General features: G+C 38.4%; 2 protein-coding genes across 2 annotated transcripts; both read right to left on the bottom strand.

The window, feature by feature from the left end:
* Positions 1 to 1,642: 1,642 nt before the first annotated feature.
* LOC307020566 (GTPase IMAP family member 4-like) lies at positions 1,643 to 3,941 on the bottom strand. Its single transcript, XM_079652024.1, has 2 exons — positions 3,885 to 3,941; positions 1,643 to 2,846 (listed from the first exon to the last, which is right to left on the bottom strand). The coding sequence occupies exons 1-2, from the start codon at positions 3,907 to 3,909 to the stop codon at positions 1,975 to 1,977; spliced, it is 897 nt and encodes a 298-aa protein (XP_079508150.1). The 5' UTR covers positions 3,910 to 3,941; the 3' UTR covers positions 1,643 to 1,974.
* A 4,928-nt stretch (positions 3,942 to 8,869) lies between these two features.
* On the bottom strand, positions 8,870 to 11,468 carry LOC307020560 (GTPase IMAP family member 7-like). The gene is made up of 2 exons (XM_079652017.1): positions 11,412 to 11,468; positions 8,870 to 10,186 (listed from the first exon to the last, which is right to left on the bottom strand). The coding sequence occupies exons 1-2, from the start codon at positions 11,434 to 11,436 to the stop codon at positions 9,270 to 9,272; spliced, it is 942 nt and encodes a 313-aa protein (XP_079508143.1). The 5' UTR covers positions 11,437 to 11,468; the 3' UTR covers positions 8,870 to 9,269.
* Between the last annotated feature and the right edge of the window lie 6,389 nt (positions 11,469 to 17,857).

Raw genomic sequence — 17,857 nt, 5'->3', positions numbered from 1 at the left:
TAATAGATATTGTACATCTACAGGTGAAATGAAGCACAAGAGCTTTGTTAAAGTTGTGTAGAGGGAGCTATCGAGCCACCTTGCCTAACTGACGAAATATAAACATATCAGGTAACTAAGTGTATGCATGTGCCACGTTTTGAGCGTCTAAAAGCAACCCTTAGCCCTAAAAAAGTACTATCTGTTTAGGCCGTTGAACGCAGACACACAACTTTCCCTATCCAGCTTTCCCCGTGTCTTACGGCTTTACTTACTACATTTCAGAGAGATCTGCATAACCTAGGGGGAGGAGGAAGTTAAAGTACAAAACCTTACTACCTTCTTTTTCCCATAAGAAAAGTAAAAGCAATCAAACAATGAAAACACAACATCTGAAAAACATTGTTCAGTTGATATCAGATTAATAACGCCACTTATTAACATCTTTGTTCTTGACATTCTGTGACACTGTTTAGTATTTGGTCAAAACTCACCCCTGATATAACTGAGAAACTATAAATCACACATTGAGATTCAAAAAGGGGGACGGTGAAGATTAACAAGGAGTCAGACAGTCAAAGGTTTGATAAATCTGCTGCCGTCCAGCATCAGGCCTGACTGACTCACGCAAACCGGCTGTTATTTAAAAAGGGATTTAACTACTTTAATTATTCCCTTTATAAACCTAATTATGTCAGGGCTGTTCTCAGCTTCCTGTCTGGCCCTCCTTTCCTGCTCTTCTCTAAATCTCCTCATTTTCTCCTCTATTTCTCTTTCAAGAGTTTGAAGTAGCTTTTCCGACCTCTCTCTGTCATCTTTCATTTCCTTCATTTGTTGCTCATACTTTTCCAATATTCTCTTCTCCTTTTCCTCCTGCTCTTTGCGCATTTCGTCTTCTCTCTCTTTAAGGATTCTCCATTTGTCCTCTTCTATGGCCCTCTCTGCCTTCTGGATCCTTTTATTGGTGTAAGAAGAATAATTATTAGTATTGACACAATTGAGATGATTTGATGTCAAAAGCTCAACTGCAGCCATTTATTAGGCCAAGTGCTGCTAAACGAAAAAGATCATCTTTGATTTAAAACCTTGAAACACAGCACCCCCATGTGGCTGTTAGACAGTGGTGAAAAGAAAAATGGTAACTATATTCAGTACAGCATTATTCATAATTACTCAAGAGAAAATACAGACATTTTCAATTATTTCACAATTAGTTTTATTAACCAGATTCTTCAATTAAATATCCAGTCTTCCTGCATTTTCATGGTTCCTTTTGATAACTGCAAACCAAGTTATGCCACCATCCCATGTACAGAGTGAAGGCAGCTTTGAGTCATTGCTTTTAGTCTGTGAGCAACATGAGATGTTTATGCTTTATGACGTGAATTTGTTTCTGGCTATTAATCACACCTACTAATTGACCTATCAGGAGCTTTAGAGTCTTTGTAATTGTACCCCCAGGCTTCAAGCTGGATCAGCAAGGTCTGACTTCTACTAACTTCTGCAGAACCTGGTTTAATGAACCAGCTGTTTTAACCTACAATTTACTCCATTTCTTAAGTGATCCAGATTCTAGTGTCTGTAATGAGGTGTGACTCTAACTGAGTGTGAGTGAGAGGCAGTTGTGCAGTCTTACCTAAAAGCAGGAGAGGACGACGTGCAGTTGTTTTAGGTTCTCCCAATCCGAATGGGTGGGATGGTTTTATTTTGAATAAAACATGACAACACATATCATTCAGTTAATAACCAATTAGTAAGACACCAGTTAAACACACTAATATATTTTTACTTGAGACACCCACAAGGTTATTAACACATGATTAACCAATATTACATGAAATCACTCTAAACAAGAAAATCCAAAAAGAGAGGATAAAGATGTGCAAAGAATCAGACAGTCAAAGGTTTGGTAGATCTGCTTCAGTCCAGCAGCAGGAGGTCAGACGCTCTCTTATGCAAACCAGCTGACATGTTAGTTATTCTTTTGAAATAAATCTATGATATTGTACAAGATGACTTCTCAGCCTGCCATCTGGCCCTTTCATGCTCATTCTTCATCATATTCTTGATGAGCTCGCTAATCTCCCTATCGCGATCTTCCATTAGCTTAAACAACCTCTCCTTATCATCTTTCAACTCCTTCATTCTTTCCTCGTACAGTTTTGCTATTCTCTTTTCCACTGCCTCTTCTTTTTTGCGTATTTCCTCTTCTTTCTCTTTAAGGATTCTCTGTTTTTCCTCTTCTATCTTCCTCTCTGCCTTCTGGAACATTTCATTGGTGTAATGGCTTCCTCCGTTCTTCTCTGTGATGTTTCTGATCTTGTCGAGCAGCTCTCTGACCTGAGAACGATCCTTCTCCTCATTATTGAAGACGTGGTACTGCCCGTGACATTTCCCCACAAGTTCCTGCAGATCTGCACTTTTCTTCCAGAACTCTTCGATAGGTTTCCCTTTGAGCAGATCACCGTGGGTAAAGAGAACCATGCTGTATCTGTCTGCATCTTCTCCAAAGATTTCCTGAATCTTCTTCACTGACTGCTTTTCTTCATCTGTGAATCTGCCCAGTCTGATGACGACCAGGAAGACATGGGGTCCAGGAGAAGCAAATTTAATGCTCTGGTTAATACTGCCTCTGGTCTTCTCTTCATCAATCTTGGTGTCATACAGACCCGGAGTGTCAATGACAGCAACTCTCTGTTCCTCCACGCCACCACAGACCTTCTCAGAGTCTACAGTCAGAGAATCAGCAGAGAACTCTGATTCAAAGCGCTTTTCTCCCAGAATGGTGTTTCCTGTGGCGCTCTTCCCAGCTCCGGTCTTCCCCACCATCACAATCCGGAGAACATTGTTATTGTATGTGTTTGATTCTGATGGGGGAAAAAAACAACATATATTTTAAGTGCTTTTAGTACTCATAACTTAAAGGTAGGGTAGGTAATTTTGGAGAAACCAGCTCGAGTGCGCTAGATTTTGAAAATACACAACCGGAACAAATCTGCCACTTCCTCACAGAGCCCCTCCTCCAACACACACGAACGTGCACATGACCAATGAGGGCATGAGATAAGTTTGTGCACAGATGGAAGGCTGACAGGCAGGTAGGCCATCCAGTTACTTTAGCCGGCTCAGATGATTGGTCGTTCTTTGTACAGCACCACGGCTTCCACAGATGACATTTTTTAATGGATTTTTTGTCAAAGCATTTAATGTATTCATTGCTATCGGGATGTTAAGAGCATTCCATGGAATACAAAAAAAAGTGTTTCTGAAATAAATTACATACCCCACCTTTAAGTTAATAATAACAATGGGCAAGTGGGAAGTAGCTGTTCTGTTTTCTCCTTAGCTAGTTGCACAGGTGACTGCATGTTGGTCCGTTAAAAACATTTAAGACTGTAAGTTGCATAATGTAGTGTCCACTTGGCTAGCCCTTAATATATATTTTTTTCTTGAATGTAGAATATGTAATTTGTCCGAAAGGTCTCTCAATCTAAACAATAACAAAAGAAGGAGTTTAGTGGCGTTATAAATAAAATCAGCATACTACTGAATAAAAACAGTCAATGGACAGGCTTTAAGCCGATGCTTCCACCAACGTATGATACACTTGTTCCTCTGATATTATCCTGTTTGTATGTTATCAAACGATCTGTTTTTCCTGGTGGAAGCAGGATGGTGGGGCTATGAGCCAAAGGCTAACGTTAGCTCTGCATGTTTAACCTCTCATCAGTGTTCACTCCGGTGTGAAACTGCAGTAAGTATCAGATCAGCTGCAGCGTTCAATCAGTAACTGATATACAATAAGAGGGTGGGTCGGCTCTTCTCATACTTGTTTGAAAATAATTCTGAAAGATCCACCCCTCGCCGATAAAACGTTAAAAGATGAATACAGTTTATTCACTTACCATTTGGGGCAAGTGTGCTGGCCATAGTTGGTTCTGGAGGGAGGAGCTGGTCTGCTGCTGAGCTGAAGAAGTGAAGTTAGTCTGCAACAACACCTCTTTAAATACAGACTGCATGCAGCAAGCCACACCCACACACTGCTGACATCACAGTCTGAAGTCCAGCTACAGTGGGATGATTCTTAGATTAAAAAGTATAAATCCTTCCCTGGCTTTTTTTATTTAACAGACTATATATTTTAAATGTAAGATGCATGAATATTCACTCATTTCAAGAGTTACAATTTTAAGTGGACTGCATTTATATAGTGCTTGTCCAGTCTTTGAGAGCCCTCAATGTGCTTTACATATTCAAGTCAGCATTCACACATTCAACGCTTTATTCGTCCCAGATTGGGATATTATTGAAGTCACAGCAGCAGTGTTGAATAGCATTACACGAGTTAAACATATTTAAAAGATACAATGAGACACAAATATAAGCAGCAAGTATCTAAATATTCTCAATGGAAAGGACATATATCACTAGAGTATCTCCATAATATACACTATAACAAAAATATGAGTACTATGAGTACTTTACAATATACAGTCTCACTAACCTACAGGAATATATAGAAATATACTACAGACACATATCGGCATTGGATTATATATGCATACATTTAAACGGACCATCTCTATATTTTTACTGCCATTGTTTTTCCCCGCTAGGTTTTCACATTCATGTGATATGATTGTGTTTCACCTCGTATTCAATGCTTGCCTGAAATGATTCAAACCCTTGAAAGTCCCATATCATTTCATGTGTTGCTTTTAGATAACTGCCCTCAGTAAACCCTGCTCCCCCCTCCCTTCAGCATTTACAAGAAATGCCCCCTGTTCTTCTAAATGACACAGAAACCTGCAGACTGTAGTCAGCACTTGGAACTGCAGCTCTCGGTCTCTGTTCATAACAGGATGTCATATTAAGCTGCAATCACAAGCTTGGAAACTTTCAAAACCTTCAGCAGGGCTTTGAACAAAAATAAATAAAAATGCTGCTACAGCAGCCTGAACGTTGTCAAAGTGTTTTCAAGAGAAACATGGACAGGCTGATTCAGCATACAACATGATAGGGATTAAACTGACCATCCTCCTTTTTTACTGCCATTTCTTTCCCCTCTAGGTTTTTTACAGATAGATGGTATGATTGTTTTGCACCTCTTATTCAATGGTTGACTGAAATGATTCAAACCCTTAAAAGTCTCATATAATTTCATGTGTTGCATCTTTTTACATCTCTCCTACTCAACGCTGAGAAGTTTCTGCTTTTTAATATTTGTATTTATCCTACTTTGCACTACTCTTTTGTAAAAACACTTTTTAACTTATTAGTAAACCTTAAACGTTGAATACCGCACCATTTCCACTGGTTCTTCCAGTTCTTTACACGTAGAGATACCGCAGGTCCTTCCTTTCTGCAGCAGTCAGGCTCTACAACCACCACGGCCCTGGTAGACCCCCACACAATAGAGACTCTTGCAATCTTCTGCAATTAACCTGCAATGTGCAACATAAACCCTATCTGCAATTTGTACCCGCTATAATCACTTTAATGTAGAAAAAAATACTACTTTTAATAAATGTATATTCTTTTAAGTTCACAATACTTCAATGCCATAAATATCACTTAGTTTTATTTAAATTAGTGCTAAGAATGTGTAGTCATGGTTGTGTACTTATTTCTCTTTATTTTGATTTCATCACTAATGTGTGCTTTACTTACTTTATTATTAATGTCTCTCTTTTTTTACGGATTTCTGAATAGTCTTTGTTGATCAGCATCTCTAAATCTGAGGCCATGATACAGCCTTTTCTGAACTCCTTCGTCCCGACTGCTCATTCATCAGCACCCCGCGGACCACTGGTAGAAGTGGAGGGCTTTTTAATCATTGGCGAATTTAATATTCATGTGATTCCCGACCGCTGGTCAAAGATTTTATGAATTATTCTTACACAGTCGATTAACGGCCCGACACATGAAAAGGGATACACACTGGACCTTGTGTTGTCTCATGGTTTAGATGTTCGTATCAGGTACATTTGTGACACTGGTATTTCGGACCATTTGCCTGTGTTATTTGCTATGATGCTGCCTCGCTCTCCAATTGACTTGTGCGTCACAGTTTTCCGTTGTCTTTAATCAGAATCAGAATCAGAAACGGGTTTATTGCCAGGTAGGTTCACATGCGAGGAATTTGACTTGGTGCATTCATACAAATAAAAAACAAACATTTAAAAAAGTACACAGATGGTGAACTATATTAAGAACACTGTAATAAAATAAAATAAGATAGCAATAAAATAAAGCAGTAATTTAAATTGAAATAGAATCCAATAAATTATAGAAATATGAAATATGTGCAGTAAGCAGTATTTGAACATTGTGTGCATTAATGTAATGCACAGCTTCCTGTGTTCGAATGAGCTGCTCCGAGACCCTCGGTCCTGACAGACTCCAAAAGTCAGACATTATACAATCAAACAAATAAATAAACACAAGGATAATTATGTGTTATTGTTGAGTAAATAACAGTGTGTGGTTTAGAAAAGAATACAAAATTAGAAGGAAAAAACGATGAAACAATACAGATTTCAGTTTTCTGAGCCCCTACTCTCCCCATAACTGACGGCAACAAAAGTCAGACATTATTCAATTAAAATAAAGAAGTAAAAACAATAAGTGTGGCTTCATATTGAGTAAGAAAAAGGTTGATAAACGCTGTGCGAATGGATCTGCGGAGAGCATTTCGCCGCGATCCCAACTCGTCTATTACCAACGTTCAGGGAGCTCTATTCAAGTCAATGGGACTCCCTGATAGTTTAGACTCGTCGCTAAAGGGCCCCCCCTTGCGTTGGAAAGTGACGACAGGGACCCTGACATAACGTCAACATAGGCCGAGTTGGGAGTGAGATTGTGTTGGTCTGAAAGACATGAAATCATGGATGGAAATCAACTTCTTGAGTCTCAACGAAAACAAGACAGCGATGTTAATATTTGGACAGTCTGAACTCCTGGATGGCTTTAATAGTGTACTCGGCCCTTAGCCTCCTACAGCCGTCCCTCTGTCAGAAATCTTGGAGTCATCTTTGACAACTGTTTTAAATTTGACAAACAGATAAGCTTGTTTGTCAAGACAAGCTTCTTCCAGCTGCGGCTTCTGGGAAAGGTAAAGGCCTATCTTCCTAGTAAGGAATTTGAGCAGCTCATCCACCTATTTATAACGTCTTGCTTAGATTACTCTAAATCCCTGTATATTGGTGTTGATTCGTTTTTTGATCCGTCGCCTGCAGCTGGTCCAAAATACAGCTGCATGCCTGCTTACAGGGAAGAGACGATATGACCACATCACACCTGCTCTGGCAGACCTTCACTGGCTTCCTGTCGGTTACAGGATCCAGTTCAAGTCCTTACTTGTTGTTTTTAAATCATTGCATGGACTGGCACCACACTACCTGTCTGAGTTGTTGCACCATGCTCCAGCTAGAGCATTGCGCTCAGCTCAGCAGAACGTGTTGGTGGTTCCTCTGTCCAAGAAAAAAGGTGACAGGGCTTTCAGTGTTGCAGCCCCCAGACTGTGGAACAGCCTCCCAGCACATATCGGGGGTGCTGAGTCTATTGAACTTTTTAAATCTCAGCTAAACACTCACGTCTTTGTTTGTGTATGTGTTTTTATATGTTTCTAGTTATTTTGCTTTTCATCATGTTTTGAATTATTGTTTTATTATTTAACTCCCATTGTGTTATTGTATATTGCCTGTTCAGCACTTTGGTCAACTGAGGTTGTTTTAAATGTGCTACAAAAAAAAGAGATTGAGATTGATGATACTCCGAGTAGCAAAACAGCCCTCAGTGTATTTGCAAACAATAATCATGAGTATTAGATGTATTGTTTAAAATGAGGATACTGCTAACCTATGTGAGGGATTGTGTATGTTATTTTTTTATTTCTGTATTTTTTTTTTTCCGCTTTCATGTCTCGGGTCAATTTGACCCGAGCAGTACCACAGGGGGCAGCATGTGAACAGAATGCAGTTGTTAAATCAAGTCTTTACACTGTAACCTAATCATTTACATTGTAGGGATTTAAATGTTGTCCCTAAAGAAAAGGCAAGTCCCCGCGTGTGACTCTGTACTCATGGGCCCAACAACATCACTAATACAGGTACACACACACACACTGATTTGACAGAAATAGTTACAATATTTTATTGACATTCTTGAGCTTACCTAAATAAAAGCACATTTTGTAAATGCATTTTTTTACTTTTAGTTAAATGCATGGAAATGGCTTATGGAATAAGCCTGAACTCTTTTTCAGAGGTTGGAACATTTCTTTGTCACATTCAGATATTAAATGTGAGCTCATCCTCCATTTCTTATTTCACCATCCGCCCTCTGGAACATTTCACTTTCTTCCTTCTTCTCTGTTTGATTTCTGATCTTGTTAAACAGATCGTTGAGGAGTTTATCGTCCAAGCTCACGAGACTGCTGGAGATTTGAGAAATGTTTAACTTTCTCTCTTTCCCCGTCACTACGCTGTTTCTATCTGTCCATTATGAACTTTGAAAAGCTATATCTTTCTATAAATATGTAATCAGATGAATTGCACTCAACACTAGAAATAGGATTTATTGACCTGACATTTTTAGCACATTTTCTCCTCAAATACAGACTTCATGAAACAAAGCTCACTTTACCTTTACTGCTGACATCACAGTTTATTGATGTCTTACGTTAAGCTACAGTGCGACGCTTCAAAAACTAAAAGCTGATCAATCCCCTGCCTTGAACAGAACAAGTGTAGCCTTTGTTAAATATGTATTCTTTCTTTTTCTACATATCTGGTGTTTTACAGACTATATAAGAATGTTTGAAATGTAAAAACAGCCAATTCAATCAATATTCACACATTTCAAAAGAGACAATAAAGAAACTCAGAAATGAACTAGAATGGAATTTATTTGAAGAAAACAAAAGACAGACACTTCATGGATATGAACACAGTTACAGATGAGACATGAATTGATAGCTAACAGTTGAGCTGCCCCTTCAGTCTGCTGCTGTGTTTTAATGGTGTGTCACTGATCCAGTTACAGCAAACAGTTGAGCATCATTTTCAAAAAGAACCATAAACAGACTGCTTCAGCGCAAAGCATAATAGTGTCTTTATTTTTCAACTTCTATTTCTTTCCCAAATGTTTTACGTATTTTTACATGTGTTGTGATATTAGTCAACTTATTTTTCAATGAATGACTGAAATAATTCACACCCTTGATTGTCCCATCTTATTTTAATTAATCAAACACACGTTAATTATCCAGTCCTGCAGGTTTAGGTTTCTTAACCGAAAAATGCTTGCTTAACCATTCTCACACATTCCATTATAACTTCAAATATTTTGGGGCGTGTCTCAGCTTCATGTCTGGCTCTCTCCGCCTGCTCTTTTCTAATTCTCCTGCTTTCCTCCTCAATTTCCCTTTCGCGGATTTCATTTAACTTATTCAACTTCTCAATGTCTGCCTCTGCTTCCTTCATTTGTTGCTCATACTTTTCCGATATTCTCTTCTCCATTTCCTCTTCCTCTTTGCGTATTTCCTCTTCTCTCTCTTTAAGGATTCTCTGTTTCTCCTCTTCTATGGCCCTCTCTGCCTTCTTGAACATGTCAGTGGTGTAATGGCTTCCTCCGTTGCTCTCTGCTATATTTCTGATCTTGTTGAGCAGCTCTCTGACCTGAGAACGATCCTTCACCTCATTATTGAAGACGTGGTACTGCCCGTTACATCTGTTCACAAGTTCCTGCAGATCTTCACTTTTCATCAAGAACTCTTCCATAGGTTTCCCTTGGAGCAGGTCACCGTGGGTGAAGAGAATCATGCTGTATCCGTCTGCATCTACTCCAAAGATTTCCTGAATCTTCTGCACTGACTGCTTTTCTTCCTCTGTGAATCTGCCCAGTCTGATGACGATCAGGAAGACATGGGGTCCAGGAGCAGCAAAAGAAATGCTCTGAACAATAGATTTTCTGTTCTTCTCTTCATCAGTTCTGGTGTCAAACATACCTGGAGTGTCAATAACCTTAACTCTTTGTCCCTCCACCTCACCAAATGCCTTCTTACAGTCTACAGTCAGAGATTCAGCAGAAAACTCTGATTCAAAGGCCTCTTTTCCCAGAATGGTGTTTCCTGTGGCGCTCTTCCCAGCTCCGGTCTTCCCCACCATCACAATCCGGAGAGCCTCATCATTGTATGTGTTTGATTCTGATGAGAAAAAATATGTATATTTAGCTCCAGGTATTTATAACATGCTGCAACTAAAAGATGGCTTAAAAAATGTGTACGTGTCATAACATATTAATTCATTATTATTATTTAGTTCATTTGTGTAGACACTGAGCACCAGACCAAGCATGTGTTATATGAATAGCAGGTTCAGTTAAAAAGGTAGTGGGTATGTAAATGTTAGGTGCACCAGGAAGACATTTTACCGGAGCAAGAGAGAGGCAGCATGAAGAACAAACATGTTTGCTTTTGAACTGGAAACTACAATAAACTAAACAGTAATCTTGCCTGGATGTTTGACTTCTTAACTGCCTCTCTTCAACCTGAACTGAAATGGTGCAGCAGTGGCCTCTAGCTGTACGTTTATTTTAATGAGAAAACATTTTGTTCAAAAAGTCACTACAGCATGTTTAATTTATATCTTTCCTACTTTTCACCATTTTGGGCCTAAAATGGTTTAAGGGTATTCCGGTAATTTGCCTGTTTATTGATTCTCATCTGCTGCTACATTATGAACCATCCAGATCTATCTGGTCTTCTGGTCTGCTCTCTGTCCCCAGAGTCAGAACTAAACCTGGAGGAGTTCAGTTATTATGCTCCAAACATCTGGAACAAACTCCCAGAAACCTGCAGGTCCTTTTAAATCCAGGATGAAGACTTTTCTTTTTGCCGCTGCTTTTAATTGATCTATTCATATTATTATTACTATTCACTGCACTTTTTGATTAATGTATTTTATATATAAGCTTGTTTTATATTTATTTTGTTCTCTTCACTTTTCAGTGACTGCTTTTAAACGTTTATATGTCAATGTGATTACATTGCACTTTTAATGCTCTTAATGTTTTTTATTTTTGTAAAGCACTTTGAATTGCCTTGCGTTGAAACATGCTTTATACTGTAAACAGGCTTGCCTTGCGTAAAGACATGATCCCACATAAACCTTCTTGAAGCTTTGTGAAAATATAATAAAATCTAGTAAAAGTAATGTTGAATCCCCAACATTGGGAGTGGATCAACCAGGCTCTCAAAAATTAATTGGAATTTAAGAAATATAATTTTTGTATTAACTTTTTCCCTTTCTCTTTTACTGGACTGTTATGATCTGTTCATTATTATAACATATGGAAAGATACATATCCATTGATAAATTTTTATTTAGATAAGTTGCAATCATCATTAACAATAAAGTTTATTCACTTACCATTTTGGGCAAGTTTGCTGGCCATAGTTGGTTCTGGAGGGAGGAGCTGGTCTGCTGCTGAGCTGAAGAAGTGAAGTTAGTCTGCAGCAACACTTCCTTAAATACAGACTTCATGAAGCAAACCACACCCACACACTGCTGACATCACAGTCTGAAGTTCAGCTACAGTGGGATGATTCTTAGATTAAAAAGTATAAATCCTTCCCTTAATAAACAGAAAGAAAGGAAATACAGCCTCATGTGTTCAGATCTACATAAGCCCTCGATGCTCTTTACATATCAACATTCACCCATTCACACACATTCATACAGAGGCAGAGGCTGCCATGCAAGGTGCTCAGGGAGGCTAACATTCACACACACTCACACGTTGGCCATACCAATGTGTGGTTAAGTATCTTGCCCAAGATCACATGGACATGTAGAGCTACATTATATTTACAGTTTGATGCACCTTCAGCAGTCTGCAGCTCTCAAAGCGTTTTAAAGAATATGGAAATGTCAAGCATTTGGCATAATAGTGATTTAATCTAATCTGGCTTCATGTTATTAAAAGCAACACGAGCATCAACCCGAAGCAGTCCGCCATTGTTGTGGTTGTGAGCGGCTGGGAACACAACTGGGACTAAAAAGCAGGGCTGCCAACATTTGAGTTCAGCTTGGAGTGAGATTTTTTTTTTGGTGAACCGAAAAAAGAAGCGTTCATGTGTACAGTGTTACGTATTGAACATGTACAAACTAGGGTTTCCCATTAATGTACCGGGCGCTACAGTGGAATGCGCACATACACAGTGTACCCGCGACTCTTACAATGAAGGCTCGATAATCAGCTCACAGCATATAAAATGGCATATTGGTGTAAGCAGAGGTAAAGTGCTATTTTACAAGTGGGGGGTTCCTCACCTCCGGGGGGGTCCGGGGGCCTGCTCCTCAGGGAAGATTTTTTTTTTTAAATATTGAAGTTAAATGCATCAACCTGGTGCACTTTGAGAGCAAAATGAATTTAAGGATACATCCATATGAAACAGAACTGTAAACAGATATTCTTTTTCTTTATGGATATTTTACAAATCACTCACCTTTTAAACTGTATTCTTGTTTTACTGTCATAGTATTTCATAACTGTTTTTCATTTATTCTCATAAATGGTGACCAAACCGTTTGAGACCCACTGAGATAACTAGACTAAAGTTAACTATCTAAACAGAGAGTCCCTTACCTCACTGAGCTGTAGTTCTCTCTGTCTGACAGGACAGAGCTCTCCCTCTCATTGTTTGAGAAACAGCTTCTAATATCCGTTCAGCTAATCAGATGCTAACAACAACAATGCAAATAGTGAGTTTGGTAGAAATATATTGTATAATAGTAAAGTTATTTAAGATGATGCCATAGTTATTGAAGATTTCACATTATAAACATTCCCCAAAATTATTCAAAAGCATATTCTTCCAAACTCCTTGCTGTAGTATGACACCAGGAGACTACTGATGTAGTGAGTTTGGTAGTAATAAGCTGTATAATAGTGATTGAATATTATTGTATTCTCTTTTTTCGGAGTTGCACTTTGCAGACGGTCCCTGAGCACTCGTTTCTACTCCGGCTGCGGATAGAGACCAATGTAATGTGTCCAGCTCGGAGGACGGCGCGTATTGGCTTTTTTTGATCAAAATATGATTGTAGTTTGTTTTCAACCTTACCACGGTAATTAGGAGACGTACTTTGTGTCTGAATAACGTTTTGTTCATGAGTTATTGATCCGTGAAATCAGAATCTCCCAATATCGTTCCAACTTTACTGAAGCCAGAAGACCGTCTCATTTCGTAGACCGCTCGGTTTGCTGTTCCTTCACTTTATTTTTATATTTATATACATTTATTTTGGACGAAAACTTAGCGTTAGAAAAGGCAAGTGTGGCGTGAGTGCGTGAGATATGGGTTAATTGCGTGACTCTCACGCTCAATGGGTGAGTGTTGGCAGCCCTGTAAAAGGAGAACCAGTTCAGAACCAGAAAAGCACGGAGCTAGAACCGAACTGGTTTGGTGGGAAGGGGCATGGATGTGTTCAAAGTTTAGGCTTCAAGTTGTGTTCCCTGGATGAACTGAGCAGGCTGAGTCCCTGTAGCTTCACGGAGCAGCTAGCAGAGAGACAAGAAGCTAGCAGCAGCAGTAGCTTGACAGAGCTGTCACTCAATGTGACCACGCCCTAATATATGCAACAACTTTAAGACCTAATATAAATAAAAGGGTCGCGTTAGAAGACAATTCGCTCACAGACCCATAATCATGAAGATGGAATATAACTATATCGATAATAATATTTATTGCAGCCAGGGGTAGAAACATGTTTTTTTCTGCTGTAAAGTTGGGCATTTTAACATGGGGGTGTTGAGAGAACAATGTTGGATATTTTTCCATCATTCTACTGGTCTAGTGTTAAAAACTGCAGCATTTTATTAAATGGGTGGCAGTGGCTCAGTGTATAGTGCTTTGGCATTGGGACAGAAGGGTCGCCGGTTCACTTCCTGCACAAGTGCCCATGAGCAAGCCACTAAATGAAACCTGATCTCACCAGAATGCGTGACTCCACCATGACTCCTTAACACCGCAGTGCGTGGTGGAGTCACGAACTCTGCTACATTTACGTGTCTGCACCACGCAAACAACCCCAATGTAAAGTGAATGAGGCTCCTTAGTCGTGGTGCACACACGCATTTCTACAACGTCCCGCAGTGAGCTTTTATTCTATAAACCGTTTTTAAAATCTACTTTATAGCTTGTAGTAACTCACGGGAGGCTTCTTTTATTAGTATTATTACTTATTTGTATTCATAATCATTTTTTTTTTTTTTTTTTTTTTTTGTCTGAATGTAAAGATTACATTAGTTACAAATTGTTGTTCTCAAAAAAACAGTGCATTGTGTGTAATACAACTGTGATCTTTATTAAATTAGTTAGTTTTTAAGGAAGGCCAGAGCTTCAGCTGTGTCCAATACATTGTTCCCTTTACTTAACGTTTTTTAAAAGAACATTATATTCCGATTTGATCATGTCCCCTTTATTGTATTACGGGGAGCAATGTGAGCGTCCATTCCCATGGATTCCAATGGCCGAAGACACTACACTACCTATAATCCTCAGCTATTGTTCCGCTTTGCCTCAAGCTCTGTGATTGGTTGACCTCCAACTGCATTCCATATGAAAAAAACGTTTCGTAAAAGATAAAATCATACTTTATTCAGCAGTGCTTGCTTTACTCTTTGAAAGTCATCACATGAATGCATTGTAATAAATGGTTTGGCTGCATTAAATATAGTCAACATATGTTAGGAATTGTGTATGTTCATTTAAATGTCTGTATTTTTGTACACAGCCGCTATCCTGGCTCGGGTCAATTTGAGCTGAACAGTACCAAAGAGTGCAAAATGTGAACAGAACACAGGGGTTAATTAAGTCTTTAAACTTTAACGTAATCATTTACATTGTAGGGATGCGACTGAGTACTCATGGGCCCCACAACGTAACTTAAACATGTACTCCGACACACACTGATTTCAAATACAGGAAACCACAAACTGAGTTACAATATTTTATTGACATCCTTGAGTTCCATTACATAAAAGTTCATTTTTAAAATACATTTTGGTTCTGACATTTCACTTTTGGTTAAATGCATGGAAATGGCACAACCCGAAGATACATACAAAACTCTTTACTAACTATTTAAAAGGGTATTTTATTTAATGAGTCTGAACCTGCCTAAACTCTCATTCAGAGGTTGGAACATTTCTTTGTCACATTCAGATATTAAATGTGAGATCATCCTCCATTTCTTATTTCACCATCCGCCCTCTGGAACATTTCACTTTCTTCCTTCTTCTCTGTTTTATTTCTGATCTTGTTAAACAGATCGTTGAGGAGTTTATCATCCAAGCTCACGAGACTGCTGGAGATTTGAGAAATGTTTAACTTTCTCTTTTTCCCCATCACTACGCTGTTTCTATCTGTTCATTGTGAGCTTTGAAAAGCTATATATCTTTATATAAATATGTCATTAGATGGATTGCACTCAACACTAGATGTATTGACCTCACATGTCTCCTTAAATACAGACTACATTGCTGACATCACAGTTTATTGATGTCTTAACTTACACTACAGTGGGACGTTTAACAATTAAGATGTATGAAAAATCTGCTGTGTTTATAAACAGAAATGTAACACACAGTCACTTCCAGTTTACTTTTAATGGCTTCATGTACCTAGAAATAGTTGCTTTTTTTCTATGTCTTGAAAAAAATGAATTGAGACCCAGTTGTTAATTAAACTGACATTTCTAATAAGATAGACCCTTAACACTCTCTTTTAAATAAATTACTAAACAACAAAAGCACATTACACCCTCAATGTGAAGTCAACAGTCTTTTATTATAGGACATTATTGATCCCTAGATGTTTGTCTTTACACATTCATTTCTGTTCCAACCTTTTCATATTGAATTACAGCATTCATTATATATATAGATATATATATATAAATGTTAACCTTTAATTTTTACAAAAGCCAACATTGGCATTATGCCTTCAGTTATTGTGGAAAGCCAAAGAAAACACATCTGTATAACATTTGAAAACCATTAATTCATTATGTATATATTTTTCTTCTTTCTTGTAAAAGCAAAAGCAATCAAAGAACAAATTAGTTTACAGTACATTAATATAGTTTAGAATGTTAACTTCTTGGTTGTTGACGATCTGACACCCTGATAGTATTTAATTGTAACTATCCACTGAAATAACTGATATTACTATAAATCACAATAAACAACAACATTAAAAGGTGACTGAAGATTAACAAGGAGGTATTCCAGAGGGTCAGACTGTATCATGTATCAAGGAAATATTTCACACCTATTCCCACAACTTTTTTCATAGCTTTCAAAACTTTTCCCAGAGCGTCCACACCTGTTTGCGCAGCGGAACAAAGGTCTTCAATCCATGAAGCGTTGTCCTCAGCATCCCTCCTCTTCTCTCATTCTCCTCCTCTCCTTGTCCATTTTTCTTTCATGAGCTTCTATCAGCCTTGCTAACCTCTCACCATCCTCTTTGATTTTCTTAAATTGTTCCTCATTATTTTAATTTAATCTCTTTTGAATTTCCTCTTCCTGTTTGCGCATTTCCTCTTCTCTATCTTTAAGGATTCTCTGTTTCTCCTCTTCTAGCTTCCTCTCTGCCTCCTGGAACATTTAATTGGTGTAATGCTTCCTCCGTTGTTCTCTGTTATCTTTCTGATCTTGTTGAGCAGCTCTTTGACCTGAGAACGATCCTCCTCCTCATTATTGAAGACGTGGCACCTCCCGTTACATCTGGCGACAAGTTCCTGCAGCTCTTTGCTATCCTTCAAGAAGTCTTCGATAGTTTGGTCTTCGAGCTGGTCACCGTGGGTAAAGAGAACCATGCTGTATCTGTCTGCTTCCTCTCCAAACATTTCCTGAATCTTCTGAACTGACTGCTTTTCTTCCTCTGTGAATCTGCCCAGTCTGATGACGATCAGGAAGACATGGGGTCCAGGAGAAGCAAAAGAAATGCTCTTACAAATGTCGTCTTTTCTGGTCTTCTTTTCAACAATCTTGGTGTCAAACAGCAACTTTTTGTCCATCAACTTAAATTAAATGCGTATTATACCCCCACAAAAACACAGAAACACGGAAACACGGAAACACAAAAACACAGACACACAGAACTACAGAAACACAGAAACACGGAAACACAGAAACACAGAACTACAGAAACACAGAAACATGGAAACACAGAAACACAGAAACACGGAAACACAGAAACACAGAAACACAGAAACACGGAAACACAGAAACACAGAACTACAGAAACACAGAAACATGGAAACACAGAAACACAGAACTACAGAAACACAGAAACACAGAAACACGGAAACACGGAAACACAAAAACACAGACACAAGTGTTTTCTGTGTCTCTGTGTTTCTGTGTTTCTGTAGTTCTGTGTTTCTGTGTTTCTGTAGTTCTGTGTTTCTGTGTTTCCATGTTTCTGTGTTTCTGTAGTTCTGTGTTTCTGTGTTTCTGTAGTTCTGTGTTTCTGTGTTTCCATGTTTCTGTGTTTCTGTGGGGGTATAATACGCACTTTTCAATACACATGTATCACATCTTCACTGTTACCCTCCCCTTGTTATAATGAAGACAACAGTGCATGTGAAGGACTGTAATACACATGTATCAGACACGCTCCCCTTGCTATAATGAAGACAACAGTTTTTAAAATGTAAAAAACACTTTTTTTTATTTAAAAAAAAAAATGTCCTATTTACATTTAAACATTTTCACAAACAAAATCAATAGTTATACTGATTGTCCCCAGGACCGTCTCCAGCTTAGAATTCCCCAGATTACTGGAAATATCATGATGGAGTTTTTT

Source organism: Notothenia rossii (assembly GCF_949606895.1).
Source record: "Notothenia rossii genome assembly, chromosome: 9".
In the NCBI taxonomy this organism is placed as follows: domain Eukaryota; kingdom Metazoa; phylum Chordata; class Actinopteri; order Perciformes; family Nototheniidae; genus Notothenia; species Notothenia rossii.
The sequence above is the reverse complement of the archived record's forward strand: the minus strand, read 5'-3'. Positions and strand labels throughout refer to the sequence as shown.

Bases quoted from the DNA above. Each gene is read 5' to 3' on its own strand.
- LOC307020566 (XM_079652024.1), bottom strand. From the start codon at position 3,909: ATGGCCAGCACACTTGCCCCAAATG. The intron at 2,847-3,884 runs GTAAGTGAATAA...TTCCCCCATCAG, and splicing joins CAGCACACTTGCCCCAAATG to AATCAAACACATACAATAAC.
- LOC307020560 (XM_079652017.1), bottom strand. From the start codon at position 11,436: ATGGCCAGCAAACTTGCCCAAAATG. The intron at 10,187-11,411 runs GTAAGTGAATAA...TTTTCTCATCAG, and splicing joins CAGCAAACTTGCCCAAAATG to AATCAAACACATACAATGAT.